Source organism: Panthera tigris, chromosome B1, assembly GCF_018350195.1.
Source record: "Panthera tigris isolate Pti1 chromosome B1, P.tigris_Pti1_mat1.1, whole genome shotgun sequence".
Taxonomy (NCBI): Eukaryota; Metazoa; Chordata; class Mammalia; order Carnivora; family Felidae; genus Panthera; species Panthera tigris.
In genome coordinates this window covers 183,960,427-183,979,177 of record NC_056663.1, presented here as the reverse complement: position 1 = coordinate 183,979,177, position 18,751 = coordinate 183,960,427, and the positions used below count along the sequence as shown (strand labels likewise).

General features: G+C 38.4%; 1 protein-coding gene across 1 annotated transcript in view; it reads right to left on the bottom strand.

Annotated features, from left to right (window-relative positions):
* Nucleotides 1-17,756, bottom strand: part of SEPSECS (Sep (O-phosphoserine) tRNA:Sec (selenocysteine) tRNA synthase) — a 33,815-nt gene extending 16,059 nt beyond the window's left edge. The window contains exons 1-6 of the mRNA XM_042984840.1: nucleotides 17,327-17,756; nucleotides 16,359-16,513; nucleotides 13,855-13,973; nucleotides 13,366-13,524; nucleotides 10,023-10,176; nucleotides 6,405-6,507 (exon numbers count right to left, since the gene is read on the bottom strand). Coding sequence (XP_042840774.1) covers nucleotides 6,405-6,507; nucleotides 10,023-10,176; nucleotides 13,366-13,524; nucleotides 13,855-13,973; nucleotides 16,359-16,513; nucleotides 17,327-17,440 — 804 coding nt within the window. The 5' untranslated portion in view covers nucleotides 17,441-17,756. The remainder of the gene's footprint in view (nucleotides 1-6,404; nucleotides 6,508-10,022; nucleotides 10,177-13,365; nucleotides 13,525-13,854; nucleotides 13,974-16,358; nucleotides 16,514-17,326) is intronic.
* Nucleotides 17,757-18,751: the final 995 nt, after the last annotated feature.

The window sequence follows — 18,751 nt, the reverse complement described above, 5'->3', positions numbered from 1 at the left end:
AATTTATTTTTCATATCAACTAATGGCATCTTTTTTGTATACTCTTGGCAATGTTTCTAAAGAACTCGTGTTTCCTAATGTCATAATCTTAGGTGATCTTATTCCACTGCAAATGAACTTCAAGTGAAAATCTAATATTCTAGTGAAAAAAGGAATACTTACCTACTAGAAATGTAAAAACTAAGTTCTAGTCCCCATCCAACATAGTCTGTGACCTTCTATCTGATGTGCTTCAATTTTCTCCTCTTAAAAATAGAGATACTATCTAAATTTCAACTAAGATAGTTTTTTTTCTTTATCTGTAGTGGCAGATTTTCAATCTGTATTCACAATCTACATTCTTATTAATATAACCACATTTGACCTTCATCTTCACACTTTCCCTCCACATCCATATCTCAGGGAGAATAGAAGGAGCAGATAGCTGGCCTAATCTAAGAGACCAGATCCAGGCAATCGGCAGAAACACAAAAGCAGGAAAGGGAAGCAGACTACTTCGGAAGCTACTGCACGATTGTTTCAATCTCAACCTTTCCCTACTACTCTTCTAATTTCCTCACAAACTATGATCAAAGAAAATCTCACTGTATCACAGGAAAACAGAGAGAAGCATACAAAGACTAATAGAATAACTGAACAGCACACAAAGTAGTAGAAGGTAAAAATAAAGAGGAACAGTTAAGAGTTGTCTTTTATTAACACTTCAGTACTGTCCAAGGCTTCCTGAGAGAAACGTGAGCCTAAATCAGGTACAGGAGTGTAAGAGAACCATCACTGCATCAGACTTTGCTAGAATCCCCTCACCGCTAAAACCCAGAGAGCATAAAAGGCACTACCACACTCCATGGCAAGAAGACAAACAGGCTCCCGAAAAACAGATGGTTTTATCAAAGAAACAGAACACATATCTAAATATTCAGTGTATATCTAAATATTTTTAAAAGATGAAACTTTGCAAAAAAATGTGGAAGTGAAGTATGGTTTTTTTTCAAATTTTTAAGTGAAAAAATGCCAGCTTTAGTGAGATATAATTGACACAGTATGTAGAAGTTTGAGGTGTACGACACGATGATTTGATATATGCATACATTATGAAGTGATTACCATAGTAAGTTTAGTTAATATCCATCAAGTATGGTTTGATAAATTGCTTAGCAAAAAAGATAAAAAAGCAAGCTAGACCCACTCACTGAAGTCAGAGGATATCAATGAGGAGGAAAAAAATACCAGAAGGCTGAAAGGGTTTTTAAATAAAACGGGAATCATACGAGCATGTTCTATGAAGGAAAGGGTTGTCAATTACCAGCTCATTCATTTCCTTGTTTATTCACAAAAGAAATATCTGGGCACTATCAGCTGCCAAACATTGTCCAAGGTTCTAGGGACAACGATAGCAAATAAAACAGATACTTGTTCACATAATAATTTCTGCCAGTATTTATCGAGAACCTACTGTGCGTCAGGTACTGTTCTAAGCACTTCACATCCTTAACCCTTGTAATAACCATATGAGGTAGATGCTACTATAATTGCTATTTTACAGATGAGAAAATTAAGGGACAATAAAACTAAAGCGAGCTGCCCAAGGTCAGGAGTGTACTTAATATTAACAGCACAGCTGGGATTCAAATCCAGGCAGTTAAAGCACCTCACTAGAAGTCACCAAGGTAATCAAAGATACAACAGGGACTAAAACCTAGGTAATCTGGAGGAAGAGCCCAGGTTTATAAAATAAACTCTTATTCCCATGGCATTTCCACTCTTCCAACTGCCCAAGCTGAAGCCTTGGGCTCTGAATTCTCATTTCCTCACACCTCACATCTGATTCATCAGTACAGCCTGTAAGAGCCACTCTCAAAATACATGTGAATCTAACCATTTCTGAACACCTTAATGGCTACCATCCTGGCCTGAGCCACCAACTTATTTCATGTGAGCTCTGCAGCAGCCCTCCACTCTTGCCTCCCTACAGTCTATTACTCACACAGTAGCCACAACGATGGTCAAAAAACGTAAATCACACGTCACTCCCCTGCTCAAAACCCTCCCATGGCTGACGACCATACCAAGGATAAAATCCCAAATGCTAACACACCTCACTTCCCTTTACTACCACTGCCGCCCTCATTTGCCCTGGTCCAGCCATACTGGCCTCCTTGTTCTTTGCATACCCCAAGCACACTCCTGCCTCAGAGTCCTGGCCCTTGCTGTTATCTCCTGTCTGGACTCTAAAGAGCTGCGTGGCCTACTCCTTCCCATCACTCGGGGCTCTGCTCACGTTACTTCCTGGGGAGAACTTTCTGGATCGCTCCATCTAATCTGATACCCCCTTCCCGATCCAGAGCATTTATCAAGGCCCGTCGTACTTATTGTTTACTGTCTGCTTCTGCTCCGTGAAGATAAGGATTTTGTTGTATTCGCCCCTGTATCCCCAGTGCCTAACCTGATGCCTGGCACACAGAGGGAAACCCTGTAAATGTGTGTTGAATGAACTGAGAATTAGGTCTGTGAATAAGTAGTATAATACCTACTTTTCCTAAGTTCTTTTGTTTTTTAATGTTTACTTATTTTTGAAAGCAGGGCAAAAGGGCAGAGAGAGAAGGAGACAGAGGATCCAAGGTGTTTCTCAAATTCTTTTTTTTTTAATTTTTTTTTTAACATTTATTTATTTTTGAGACAGAGAGAGACAGAGCATGAACAGGGGAGGGGCAGAGAGAGAGGGAGACACAGAATCGGAAGCAAGCTCCAGACTCTGAGCCATCAGCCCAGAGCCCGACGCGGGGCTCGAACTCACAGACCACAAGATCGTGACCTGAGCCGAAGTCGGACGCTCAACCGACTGAGCCACCCAGGCGCCCCTTTTCTCAAATTCTTAATAAGCGAAGCCACTGCTTCCCACACTTCGGGAGCCTTACAATCCATGCTGACTCTAAAAAGATTAATCCTATGTATTTTTGTGACTCTACCACATCCTTCTCCATTAATCCGTCCTACTATCCATATTCCATCAGTCTTCTAAATGAGTCAGTTTAGCATAGAAACAGAAGCACAGGTTGTTCAGAGCTGACTTCAATGACACGTGCATACCAGAATGCTTTCTGTGCTGAGGATTAAGTCACCCTGGGGCAGGGTCTTTAAAATAAAAATAAATAAATAAGCTGACACGCTGTAGCTATAGCTCTTTCTTCACTGACGGTTTGATTACTACACTGCTGTCTTCTCAAGGAAGTGTTTACAGTTTCAGCATGCTGTTTTTTTAAAGGAAAACATGGGGCTTTGAAGCCTCACTGAACTACATGGGCCATTTTGTAGCTACTGGACCTTGGGCAAGTCACTTAATCCTTCTAAGTTTGCTTCTTCATTTATAGAACAGAAATAACAAGTACACCTTAGTTGGTTAGGATTGAGCTAATAAACTTTAAAAGTCCAGGAGGATGCCTGACGCATGGTGGGTACTCAGTAAATGGTACATATATCACTAAGAACTATTGAGATGAATGAAAGCTAACTTTAATTTTCTAGAACATCATGAAACAGCAGTGGCACTCAAAAAGACCCAAATATTTATTTAGTTTAAAGCCACAGTACCAACACCTCTCTTTGTGAGGGCCAATTTGGGAAAATTCAAATGTTTGAGTACTGTTGTTTTTTTTTTTTTTAAGAACTGCTAATTTTAGAAGGTAATACAGTATCTGCGACAATACAACAGCTGTGTTTAAAAACCACTCACCCACCCATCTTAAAGTGTTATTTTCTGGTTAAGATTTTCACCTCACCAAGGAAGAGAGGGGACGACAAAGGCAGGCATTCATGAAGCACACTTCCACGGGCACCTTCTACATCACATCCTGGAACGCACTGTCTATGTCTTAATCTCTCCAGTTATGCCGCCAAATTTTCCAGTATTCAAAATTATACCATGGGCACCACAACACTAAGCACTTCTGGGTTAAATATATAATATCTGAGTGAATGTTTTGGAATCACTGAAATGATCTTTATGAAGATTTCACAGGCATGTGGAGAATACGGAAATGTAATCTATGAAAATTAAATATTTTTTGCACTAAGTTTAAAAAAGTTAACGCTAAATGTACACAACGACTGTCACTATTGTAAAAAAGGAATATACATATAAAAATGAGAAGAAAGTGGACACAAACTATTAAGGGTATTTGTTAGTGTACAGGTTTATGAGTGATATTCTACTCCTTCCTCAGTCTTCTGAACTTTTAGTAATGCTGACGTGCTTAACTTTCAAAAGAATTGAGGCTGATAAAACTTAAAGAGGAAAAGGGGAAAGGGAGAGGAGACATAAAAACAAATCACTGAAATAAAATGTTTTTCAAGATTTCCAGTGTAGAGAATTATACAGCTTTTCTCCGCTACCATTCACATTGGAGATAATCTAGTCTAGAATTGTGATGAAAACGTTCTTTAAAAGTTCGGGAATAATGCAAAAAGATATGGAAGAAATGGTGCATGGTCTTCCTTGACATAACATGCCTACCACCCACTCCAGCTCTGGACTTCTTGCGTTATGTAAACTTATGGATTTCCTCACTGGTTAGGCTAATTTGAGTTGGGTGTCTTTTACTTGCAGCCAATTGCATCCTAACTGGTACAACCTTTGAGTAAAAAAATTAAGCAGGGGCGCCTGGGTGGCTCAGTCAGTGGCATCCGACTTTGGCTCAGGTCACGATCTCACGGTTTGTGAGTTCAAGCCCCATATCAGGCTGTGTGCTGACAGCTCAGAGCCTGGAGCCTGCTTTGGATTCTGTGTCTCCCTCTCTCTGCCCTACCCCCGCCCCCCTTGCACTCGGACTGTATCTCTCAAAAATAAATAAACATTAAAAATTAAAAAAAAATTAAGCAGATCAGCTAATACCATCATATAAACCACATTTATATGAGAGATGATACCAGCATGCTCCAAGAAAATTTTTTTTTCCAGATAGGATCTACTTGGCTAAGAAGCATTCACCACCACACTGGAGAAGATCACAGATAATCTGTGAGTTAAGTCTTGCCCACGTAACACAAACCACATGTGCCAAAACTGAGTATGTGATTCACAACATTATGCGTACAAATTATGTAACTTACACCATACATGGATAACGCCTATCCACATCCTCATACAGTATAAATAATCGTTGTAGTAGATATAATACTTCATTTACTCATCCAATTTTTTCAGTAACCAGTTATTGAGTATCAACTATGTACCAGAGACCGTCTTAAATACTGAAGACATAACAGCGAACAAAACAAAGTCACAAAGTCTCTTCCCTAACAGAACCTTAATTCTGGTTACTACCAATAACTAGACAATAAAAAAATAAATATCTTATCAAATGGTGAGAAGCGCTATGAAAAACAGAGCAAGAGGTCATCAATTTTAAGAAGCATCCAAATTTTCCACACTACTAGGTCAGAAAAAACATTACCAATTAACATTACAATGTTAATCAGACACCACTGATTCTAAGACACCCCAATTTCAGGGATGTTATAATGTGGAAAAATGTGTACCTTAAGATCAATGTTTCTGGTAAAAACACAAAAAAGGAGACAGAAAATGCAGGCAAGACACAGGACCCTGTTATTTTAGACAGAGAGTCTAAGAGAGTCTCACGGACTTCAAGAGAGGTAAGACACCAAGTAACTCTCTGGAAGAGGAATCCAGTGAGAGGAAGGAGCAAGAGTAAAAACAGGGCAGTGCACACACATGTGGCACACGGGAGGCACAGAAAAAAAGGCAACTAGGCCCAGAGACAGCGGATGGGAGGGAGAGCACAAGTAAATGAAACTGGAGAAGGTGCAGAGGCCTGAAGACACAAAGCCTTGCAGGTCACGGCGAGATTCTTATTCCGAGCGGGATGGGATGCCCAGACACATTTTCAAAACCTGAATCTAAAACAGATGACCAGGATCTAGTTGATGCTTGTAAAAACAAAATCGTCACGTGTTTTAAACCCTGCCAATTCCATAGCTATACACTAAAATGTTTATAAGTGAGGCCATTTCCAGCCTAGGATAATGAGGTACAGTGGTTCCTTAAATGTTAAATATGGAATCAATCATCAATATAGCTTAAAAAAGACAATAATCCAGTAGATTAGAAAAATGAGAATACTGGTAATGAAACGTTCTCAGAAAGTCACAAAAAATAAGCTACTGAAGTATTTCTGTGTTGGTCTTGACCAAAGCTAGTAGTCCGATTACCATTAAAGAAGAATGATTTTTACTGTGTGGCTATAAAATGCTAATTTCTAACCCGCCATGAGTTGAAGATGCTACAGAGTTGATTTTACTACGTTAAGTTGTAAGAAAACCAAAGTAACAATCCTGTAATACGTTAAAATCATTGTTTCTTGACGCATCTTTCTAAACTCTCTTACCTGCTGGATGAGGTGCATACATTTGGAAGACTGCACCCCGTACGCATTGTTGACTACATGCGGAATGCCGTAATCAGCACAAATCACAGCCAGTTCTTCTAATCTACAGACATAAATATTCAACAGAAAGACATATTTTTACTGTGCTTTTATAAATTACAGTGTGAAAACTTTTCTAATTTAATAGTTATTCTTAATGTACACTAGGAAAAAAATGGGAAAATTGAGATTTCTATATCAGAATTTTAGCATAAAATTCAGCAGCAGGCACTTTAGGATAAATCTAAAAAAGCTTTTAAAATAATGTTACCAATAAATGAGAAACGGGTATTTATAAAAACTTACATAGATGGTAGCTTTTAAATCGCTTTAAAATTTCCTATATATATATAAAGCAAGAAGCAGATTATAATGACCCCTTACAAGGTGGTATGCTCATTTTTAAATGCTTTTGGTTGCTTATTATACTAAAGCTAATATCTGCAAAATAATTAGCATATCTTGAAATCTTAAGAAATCTCACATTTAACATCTCATAAAGTAAAAAATACATTTTCAAGTAGACTTTAATGTATTAAAAAATACAGAACATTAAAACGTTTCAGTACCAAAATAACATTTTCCAACAACTTGGAAACTAAAGAATCTTTTAAATAGCTGCCAGTTTTAAATTCACTGTTACTTTTTCATTTGACACTCCTTATATTAAAACAATTTGAGAGTCTAACTCTATGTAAAGTAAGGTAATAAATTTCAATTAGAATGTAATAAATGATGTTCCTCTGAGAAACTAACTACTACTTGTGATGGAGGTGATCTCTTAATAGAAATGTCTTCACGTGCTGTGAAGCTAAGACTAAATCCTATGATTTAATAAAGTTAAATTTTTAAAAAATGTTCTTTTTACAATATAAAGAATCTAGAAGCAAAGCACTTTTATTCAGTAAAAGTTCTTTCCCACACGGATGTATTTCAAATATCTATTACATAGTTTTTTTACTTACTTTTGCCAAATACGTTTTCTTTTTTAGTAGATACGCGTTAATATGTTTTTAAAGTACAGATAGGACTGACATTATTCTGTTCATTCGTCCGAAGTTTTCAATCTACTTCCTTAAAGTATTATGAATTAAAGAGTCATTTTATCATTCATTTTCATAAAGCTCACAAATTGACACAGGAACCTTTCTACTACTTAAATTAATCAGACGTCGTTTTTAACAAACTAGACCTTCTGGGATATACCCAAGTATTTTCTTCACAAAATGCACTTTTATGTGTTTGTGTTCTAATGAAAGCATTCCTTAATAACAAACTTCCTTGACCGTAAGATACTATAACAACATAAAGTACTATTTTAAAAAGAAAAAAGAATCACTTGTGAGTAGTTTTAAATACTCAGAATTGAGGAAGTCTGCTCATGTTTAGAGCGTGTATAAAGGTATTTAATGAAAGGCAAGGAGAGACAAAAAATCTTACAGGTGAATCAAATTGTATTCTAACTTAGCAGCCAACTGAAGATCAGCTTGTCAAATAGAAAAAATGGTATCCTTTTTTATTACATTTCCTTTGACTGATTTTGCCCCACAATACTCTGTCAAATGAATTAATAAAGACAACGTATATATACAACTATTCAAATTAAGACTATAAAGGAATTAAGCTTAATGCAATGAAATAAAATCATATTTTAAATTTAATAAAATCAGAAGTTCAAACATATTACTACAACTGTGTATTACCATTTTCCTAAAGTTCACCCATACCAGAAACAGTCATTCTATAACACAACTAAAAATAATGGCACATGAGAATTTTGCTCACTGATAAAAAACTTTCGTGATTTGTTTCCAAAAGAGATAATACATGTAAAATACTTAACCCTACACCAAGCATACTGTAAACATCAAAAAAAAGTCAAAATGAAACAAAACTATCCTCAAGCATAAATAATCTAACATAGGGGCCCCTAGGTGGCTCAGTTGGTTCAGCATCTGACTTCGGCTCAGGGCATGATCTCACAGTTCGTGAGTTCAAGCCCCGCATTGGGCTCTGTGCTAACAGCTCAGAGCCTGGAGCCTGCTTTGGATTCTGTGTCTCCCTCTCTCTCTCTCTGCCCTCCCCCGCTCGCACTCTGTCTCTCTCTCTCTCAAAAATAAACATTAAAAAAATCTATCACAAATATCCAAGTGCTGTTTTTAGAAATGGGATTTATTTCTATCACGTTAAAATTCTTCCAGATAGCAATATCATCAATGAAGAACAATAGAGATGTTTATTTAATATTTCAATACAAATTTAAAATCTGATTGGTAAGTAATGAATAAACAACAAAAGCATATGTAACATAATCTTAAAATAGAATCCACAGAGTAACATAACAAGGTAAATTTTCAAAAGCATGCTCTTAAAATTGTCTCTTAAAACATGCCTATAATAATAAATAGTAATAATAATAGTAAAATGATAAAAATTAACATACATTCATTACTGCTGAAGTATGTGATTCCATGAATTAAAACTAAAGTATATACAACTCAACCTAAAAAAAATAGTCCAAGTCAATATAGTTTTCACCAATTATTAGCACATCAGTTCAAAATGTTCAAATGAAACAGCTGCTGTCAAAACTAGGACTCTGTATTACTATACTCAGGCCTATTACATTTCCAGAATAAACATTTGTGGACACCCTTTAAAGAGTAAACATTTGCTTTTTCCCTTTCTGCTTTTCTTTATTCTTTTCTTCCCTTTTCTCTTGAGAGAAGAAAGGTGCAAGTGAGCAAGGGGGGGGGGGAGGGGGAGAGGGAGGGGGAGGGGGAGAGGGAGAGGGAGAGGGAGGGGGAGGGGGAGAGAGGGAGAGGGAGAGGGGGGGGAGGGGGAGAGGGAGAGGGAGAGGGAGGGGGAGGGGGAGAGGGAGAGGGAGGGGGAGGGGGAGAGGGAGAGGGAGGGGGAGAGAAGAGAGAAAGAGAGCAGCAATGCTCTCCTGAAGCGAGGCTCCAGCTCAGCCGATGTGGGGATGTGGGACTCGAAATCACACACTGTGAGATCATGACCTGAGCGGAAGCCAGATGCTTAACAACAGAGTGACCTAAGTGTCCTTGCTTTTCTTAAATGTATGCATTTTTCTCAAAATGCAAAGACATCCACTGTGAACACTTGAGTGTACTTGTGAGTTAATCTTCCAATTAAAAGAATTCAAAAGGCAATAAATAATCCTAAAATTTTCTATTTAAAAATCTGTTAATACTGATAGTTCTTACATAGGAAAACTTACTGTAAGATCAAAGAAATGGAGATAGCAATGAAAACAAGTAAATCCAACATTATGCTTAGAAACTTCTACAAAACAATGAGGAAAAGATACACAGAGATTAGAAACAGGAACAAACAAGAAAACAGAGATGTTTTTTGTCTGCTCAGGTCCACTTGCTACTAGTTGTTTTCCCAACTTCTCTACCCAAATTTTCATTTTCCCAAACCACTGTCGTTTCTCCACCGGTCCATTCACCTATTTACTGCCACGTGTTACTTAAGCATGTTTGACAATTAGTAGGTCTGCATTTCACTTAAAAAGACCAATCAACATCTACAGGACAGTATTTACAAATTATTTACCTATCAGGCACCCTTGGAGCAAAACAGGAGGTAGTAGAATGAACGCACAGAATGTGATCAGGCCCAAGTTCCCGGACTTTAGCCTCCACTGCTTCCAGGTCTGTGCGCAGCTCGTCACCTTCTAACACGTTCTCTATCACCACGGGTTCAAAACCTAACCAAGCCAATCCGAGATCAAAGTGTTAGGTAAACGAAAGTAAGAAAAATCCTGGGACTCTAGGAAACAGTGCCATTCTGCATAAGAACTCTAAATATTTGATTTGGTCAGTGAACCCTCCCCTAGTGATAAAGACCTGGCTCAATACTGGTATGAGTCAAAGGCAGGTCAAAATAATGTGAAGGACCCCTAGACCACAATTAGGACCACAAAACTATTTAACACTCAGATATGCCTAGAAAGATATGCCTATTTCTGGGAAGGAAAACAAATGTCAAATAGACACCTATAAAAGTAATTACAGAGTCATTGATAAAAGGATCACAGTACATACAATTTCAGACCACAGAAAAGTAAATCTACTCATTCTCTGGCAACATTTCATTCTAAGTTCACCTTATGTCAGGAATGAACAAAAAACTAATACAATTCAAGTACCAAGACAAATCACAATCAACTTAGTATTCTACTAAGGGAAAAGTAATGCATTTTAGTAGCCTAATGATCACTGACCCATCTCATAGTTTACAAGGGTCTTCTATAACTTACATACAAAAACTTTCCCAATTGTCAATTGAATTAGTACACTTAACTAGCATATGCTCAAAGGTCTACCCAAATAATAACTATGTAATCTTGTATGGTGAATATTTAGAGATCCATGAACATTAAGAGTTGTATGTGCAACATATACACTAAATAATGTATGAAGCATTTATTTTTTTCATATGAAATTTATTGTCAAATTGGTTTCCATACAACACCCAGTGCTCATCCCAACATGTAAAGTATTTAGATAACTAAATTATTTTGTAATATTAGTAAGTACTTAGGGTAAAAGTAAAATCTAAGTGCTTAAATCTTACAAACTGGATAGAAACTAAACTTGGGAAATTTTACACATAAAGTTATTATGCAGTTACATCTTGAGTCTTCCCAAATAGCAAATCCACAGCAGACTAGATTCATGGATTTAAGAGCTGTAAGAGATTTAGAAACCATTTAGCTGATCTCACTCGTGTCAAAGATAAGGGTGTTGAAGTTTAGGAAAATTGAGTGGCTTTCACAAGACCACACAACAAATTAAAGCACAGTTATGAGCAAGTAGTTTTGTGTTCTAAAATCCATATCAAGTTGTCTGCATTCTATCTACAGAAATATAAAAACCTGGCCACTATAAAATCAATTCAATTATGTTGGTGCAGAGATGTCCAGGTTTTATACCTGTATTTTCACAGCTATCAAAACAAACACACAAAACTTTACTTAAATAAGTAGCTTCCTAATTACAGCTGATTTTCTATTATCTCTCAAATTCTCTAGACACGATCTTATTTTTGCTTTTAAAACTTTTTAAAATGAAAATTTTTTTTGAGGATACAACTATCTTATTTACTAAGAATTAGGCTATCCTAAGAAAGGATAAACTATAAATTGTAGTACAAATCCTAACATCTTTTGGAAAAGTTTCCAGTTTTTCAACATGGCAATCTTTCCCAGAAGTTTGGTTATTAGTTCTTTGGTTAACATGATATAAATAAACAACAGACTTAACAACTTTACGCCACTTAAAATAAATCGGTATATTTTTTAAAAGTCTATCAGTTTCTGCTATATGTCCTTACTATGAATCCCTTTACATGAGTTTCTTTAGGATTACTTACACAGTTTAATTATAGCCTAATACAGTTCATTTCATACAACACACTGAGGCCATTCAAAATTAACCTCAAATTCTCAATTTCGACTTGAATTAATCAAGCCAAATACTAAAATACCAAAGTAGAGTTTCTGCCTCATTTATACTTCATAATGTCTATATCCTTACACTTTTTCTTTCTTTCTTTCTTGACTTAGAGACAGAAAGAAAGTGTGTGCACGTGTGCACGTGAGTGCAAGCAGGGAAGGGGCAGAGAGTAAGGGGGAGAGAGAATCCCAAGCAGGCTGTGTGGAGTCTGACGCTCAATCCCATGAACTGAACCATGAGATCATGACCTGAGCCAAAATCAAGAGTCAGACATTCAACCAACTGAGCCACCCAGGTACCCCTGTATCCTTACACTTTGATTCATGCTAATAATTTATGTGTATTCCACTTATGTATATGCAACAACCATTCCTGAAGCACGGTCTATGCTCCAAGGATTGCTGTTGGGCATTTCATATGCCATCCTATTTAATACTCAAAACAATCTTGTGAGACGGGTAATCATATTCTTTAAAATGGGGACATATGATACAGCAATTCCACTTCTGAGTATACACCCCAAAGAATTCAAAGCAGAGACTCAAACAGGTACTTAAGCACCCATATTCATAGCAGCATTATTCACAAGAGCCAAAAAGTGAAAGCAACCCAAGTGTCCATCAATGAATGAATGAATGAATGAACAAACGAAATGTGAAATATATATACGTGTATCTATGCATATATATATATGTATATATACACAGTGGAATATTAGCCTTAAAAAAGGAAAGAAATTCTGATACGTGCTACAACATGGATGAACTTTAAAGATACTATGCTAGGGGCGCCTGGGTGGCTCAGTCGGTTGGGCATCCGACTTCGGCTCAGGTCACGATCTCGCAGTCCGTGAGTTCGAGCCCCGCGTCGGGCTCTGGGCTGATGGCTCAGAGCCTGGAGCCTGCTTCTGATTCTGTGTCTCCCTCTCTCTCTGCCCCTCCCCCGTTCATGCTCTGTCTCTCTCTGTCTCAAAAATAAATAAAACGTTAAAAAAAAAAAATTTAGTTTAAAAAAAAAAAAAAAAAAAAAGATACTATGCTGTGTGAAATAAGCCAGTCTCAAAAGGACGAATACTCTGATTCCACTTACATGAAGGACCCAGAGTAGTCAGATTCATAGAGACAGAAAGTAGAAAGGTGATTGTTAGGAACTGGGGGTAGTGTGGAGGGAGCAGTTATTGTTTAATGGGTAGAGACTCAGTTTAAGAGGATGAAAAAGTTCTGGAGCTGGTGTTACGCAATGGTTGCACAACAATGTGAATGTATTTAATGTCAGAGAACTATACCTTTAAAAATGATTAAAATGGTAAATCTTGTTATGTGTATTTTATGACAATAAAAGGAAGGAATAGGAACACGCTTAGTTTCTTTCTCACTCATCTATCTCTATATAAACAGTCTGAATCTTCTGCATTATATATGCCACTCCTCTTCCTTTACCTGCAGTGATCATGGATTTAAAGCAGGACTTCTGGTCTATTCTCGGCCATATAATATATTTTGCCTTTGGTCTTCTGTGTCGTAATGTTAAGAAACACAAGGTTAGACTCATACCAGTTGCCATAGGAACTACAAAGCAGTTGGTCACTGTATGGACACCTAAAAATAAGAAGTAAAAGAGAAATTAGTTATTCCACTGAAAAACCAGCACCCTTCTTGAAGAAATGATATACTTCTTCAATTAAATAGTAAGAGTTATAGACTTAGTGCTTCTTCTGTCCTTGGTCTCAGGAGGCTCACTGCCAAATTCATCCTCCTGGCTTATGGTTCTGATTTTCCATCTTTTTCTAAAGGGTTTTAAAATATATATATATGTATCTTTTCAAAAGCCATTTATAACCTATTTGGAAAGAGGCATTAATAAAAGATATTAGGCAAAAGGGTGTATGTCTGGTCAGCCAAAAGTATTATGATTAACATAGTACATACCAGCCGACTTTATGATGTCCAGGACCAAAGAATTGGTAATTTTGTTCAAAAGGCTAGAACCTGCAGCTTTTGGTTGCACAGCAGAAATATCACCCGATCGTCCAATTCCATGAATGAACCTAAGCAAAAAATGGGCCAACAACTGGACAAAAATATTCAGTGTTCTAAGTAATCCACTGTATAAGTATATAGACACAATAATCAAAACAACAGGCAACACTTGACTATTGTAGATATTTTTCATACACTATTAACAATGTAAAAATATCCTAGTTAAGTTGAAACAAATTCATCATTTATACTGTGGTAGCTAGTCTCCCAAGATGGCCACCATCAATTCCTTTTCTCCCTATGCTACACACTATTGTCAACACCAAGAGAGAGAATCAAATTCCTCTGCATTGAATCTGCACTGGCCTTAGTGAACTGCTCGGCCAGGAAGAATCTAGCAAGAAGTGATGGTCTGGAATTTCTGATCTAGGTCAAAGAAGCCTTAAAGCTTCACCTGACCTCTTGAAGGGCTTGCTTTTGTGGGCGTTCCCTCTCATAATCCAGCGGCCATGCTGGGAGAGGCCCATGCCACCTGGAGAGGCCCATGCCACCTGGAGAGGCCATCTGATCTCTCAGCCATCTAAGTGAGTCAACTTAGATAAACTGTCCAGTTGAACCTAATGACTAAATGCTCAGCCAACATCTGACTACAACTGTATGAGAGACAGAAAGCAATAATCTTCCTGCTGAGCCCAGTTAACCCCCAGAACTTTGAGAGATAATAATAAATGATTGTTTTCAGCCACTAAGTTTCGAGGTATATGTTGGCATCAATAGAAAACCAGAATATATGTAACATCAGATTCTCTTCTTTCTTTCCATTTCCTTAACCAGAGCAGTGGACTAAGTTCCCATGGGCATGAGCTGCTATTTCAAATATCACCTTAATTTTAAAAATACTACAGGTGACCCCTGAAGGCAGGAGTTTGGGGGGTGGCCCACACAGTCAAAAATTCACAAATAACTTTGATTCCCCCAAAACTTAATTACTAATAGCCTACTGTTGACTGGAAGCCCTACCAAGTGACACATATCCTGTATGTGTATTATATACTGTTTTCCAACAATAAGGTAAAGTAGAGAAAAGATCATGTTATTAAGAATATCATAAGGAACAGCAAATGCATTTACAAGTACTGTACTATATTCATCAAAAAAAAAAAATCCACATGTGAGTGGACCTGCACATTTCAAACCTATATTGGTCAAGGGTCAACTGTGTATACTCCTTAAAATAGTGTGCAAATCTACTCATTGTATATTAGATGATGTCATACACGTGAGAGATACCTCTGAATATTCTTCAGAATCAAAAGTCTGTTTGTACTTTATAGTTAAGATCAGAAATCCTTCACACTGGGATTATCACAGAACACTAGTGTTATACTTCATTATCCCTGAAACCTAATGTAGAAAGCATTTTTTTACAAATATTATAAATCATGTTATCAGCCCATTTTGACCATGAATTTTTCATCCAAGTTATAGATTCATTATTATTATTAGTTCCGACTGCAATGGTTTTGATTGAAATAAAATTCTACTATCTGCAGAAGAGTTTCATCACTGCAAATTTCAAGACAGGAGTGTTTACTAGTTTACCTATATTTCATGGAAACTTTGAAGAACAGAGAAATGATCATATTTGGAAATACTACCAATTAAATGGTTAACAGAATTGATAAAAAGCTCTCTAAAATATCGCAAAAGAAAAAGGTGACTTAATAATCTAAAATCAAATTTAATGTATCTTTCCTGCATCTACTGCAACAAAGCAAGGTATTTATAAAATAACTCATTTTAGATACAGATGAACAACATTTTAAAGTTCTACCTACGTATCATTCTCTTAAAAAAAAAACAAAACCAAACTTGCAATGTTAGAAAAGAAACAGCAAACTGGGGCACCCGGATGGCTCAGTCGGTTGGGCAGCCAACTTCAGCTCAGGTCATGATCTCACGGTCCATGAGATCAAGCCCTGTGTTGGGCTCTGTGCTGACAGCTCAGAACTTGGAGCCTGCTTCAGATTTTGTGTCTCCCTCTTTCTCTGCCCCTCCCCTGCTCATGGTCTCTCTCTCTCTCTCAAAAATAAACATTAAAGAAATTAAAAAAAAAAACCCAAAAACCCAGCAAACTATAAACAACCTTAACATATTTAAACTCTTACAACCAAACAGGCTTATTACATTAAACGTTATTAACAGAACGTATAGGCAGTATTGTTCACCACCCAGAACCTGACAGAATAGCCACCACTGTCATCCCACTGTCCTGAAAAACACATACTCAAATTGTTTCCATCTCCCTGTTGCATCTAGTTTCTATGTCCATTTGAATAGGGGAGAAGTAGGTTACCAATGGACATTGTATAATTTAATATGTTACTATTACCACCATTGTTTTTCACAAAAAAAAGGGGGGGGGGGGAATGTCTTCTACTTTAAAAATATACCTGTAATGACGCCGAGCAACTAATGCAGATGCCACTCTCCCTTCTCTTTCACCAACACCACAATTACCCAGGAAGTTGTTGCTGTCCATGATCGCAAGTTCATGCAAAAAGAGTTCAAGTGTACTTTCATCCCAACCATCCTCTGGACACTTGCCCTTTAAACAAAACAAAACAAGTATATTGAAGAAAACCATCCCCCAGGACCTTACTTCAAAACATTTTTTAAACTTTGTAATGTGTATTTTGCCATACTCCTTGCTTTCTAAACTTCAGACGTAAATTCCGCACTATGCAGAAACCTCGAATAGGCAAAACATTCGTTACACTGCATTACAATTCTCTACAGATTGCCAGAAGTGATAATAAATGAATACGATGAGATCTACTCAGGTTTGATGTTTCAATGAGTTAAAGTAACTGAAAACCAATAAACCTTATCCTCAACGAGGACTGTTCCAACCAGGCTGCTGAAACTAGGGATTGTCAAACGTCAGTGAAATTAAAATTCGGCATACTGGTAGGAACGAGACCTGTGAAGTTCGGGGGCAGCTCTTGGCTCGAGTTAGTATGTCGTGGTTTAGAAACAAAGTGTTCCGTGAGTCCTTGGGAGTAGTGGAAGACGGAAGATTCCAACCTTGCCCTTTTCGCCGACAAAACAGTAGCAACTGGGACTTCCACATCCCGAAGTTAGAAAACAACCAGACTCAAAATCCCGACTCCCGCACGCTCCCTTCACAACACTCTCTGGGTTTTGCTGACTTTGGTGAGGCTGAGAAGGAGCTGAGCGCAGCAAGTCAGCACAATGCTTGCCAAGCTGCGACAGACTGCCGCGGACAGGTCTCAACCAGCAAAGAGAAGCGGGTGGGCAGGACGCAGCACTACCGGGGCGCTGGGCGGAACCGGAGGCTGGGGGGGGGGGGGGGGCTGGGGGGACGCTGCGGCTGGAGAGGGACCCGACAGCTCGGTACCTTCTCCAGAAGCAGCCGTACGAGGTGCTCATGCGAGCGGCGGGCCTCACAACCCTGCCGCACGTAAGCCGGCGACACCAGCCGCTCACCCGCCGCGAAGCTCTCGCGGTTCATTTCGGCGGTGGCGACCGCAGCAAGAGAACACTCGACACACCCTGCACCCACTACTGAACCGGGACGCAACTCGCCGCCTGGACGGTACGGCAAGGCCTTGGGACAAAAAGCGCGTCTCGCTTTCGCACATGCGCAATCCGCATAGATGGTGCACTAGCAAGCGTGGACTTGAGCATGCGCAGACGTCTGCGCGTGTGGCGGGCTCCTGAGACGGGCTTAAAGGAAGAGTTTGCCCTTGTGCAGAGGGGCCGAGGAAAGTACAGGGGAGCTATGTGAACTTCTCTGCAGAAAAACTTTCGGATCTTATGTGTTCCAACTCCGTTGAATGGTGAGAGTTGCGCAGTCTGTGCTTCAGCCTTACACAGTGTTTCTCATATTGCAGAACCTTTCATCCTTTTTGCACGTCCCAACATTTCCTATTATTGCCTTGACAGCCCGCTACGAAATAACCGTGTCCCGTTCCTTCCGTCCTTTGCACTACAGAAAGCCCCAATACTTGTCACCCACCAACTGATTTTACTTTTTTTTTTTTTTTGTATACCCCACACCCACGCCCACATACCCATGGATATAAACTTCCTAAAGTCTAGGGACTTGGTTTTCGCTGCCATACCTCCCCAAGCGCCTAGAACAGTGCCCAGAATATATAGTAGGGACTACAAAAATTTTCATGTTGATTTAATGAATTGCTTTGACCATTAAACAACCCAGGGCTAGGTATGGGATACATAGGAATGAAAAGATAGGATCCCTGCTTTCAACTTCCTTGCACTCTTCTTAGGTGAGCCTACAGTAATTCCTGACATCGCTCGAGTCCACTTGAATTGGTTCATACTCGCTTGCAAAACCTGATTGTTAAATGTGCGGTAATTTTGTGAGCTGGTTTTTCAATACAGCCACTTTAAATTATATTAAAAGCAAAAGTGATGAATACACAAACGTTATCACTTCCTGCTTATTTTTACTACATTTTGTTGTTTAAAGTGCGCTTCTGAGATTATTTACCTCTATTATACCCGTGTGGTGGAAACACAACATAATGGTGTACCACCGCACATCTCTTTCCAACTCCCTGTTTAGGGGCATCATGATGGGAGTTTGGAATTGGCCATGGTAGAGTGGAAATCACCATGGAAATCAACAACTGCTACACATCAGGCCCTGACCTCCGTGCTCCTGCCCAGGAATTAGTTGTTTAGTACGTACCAACTCACCACTGTTCCTACTACATGTTCCCAGGGCATCCTACCATTTGTCAGCCTGGTACTTGTCAAGCTGCATTTCCATTGTTAATTTTCTGTTTTCCTCACC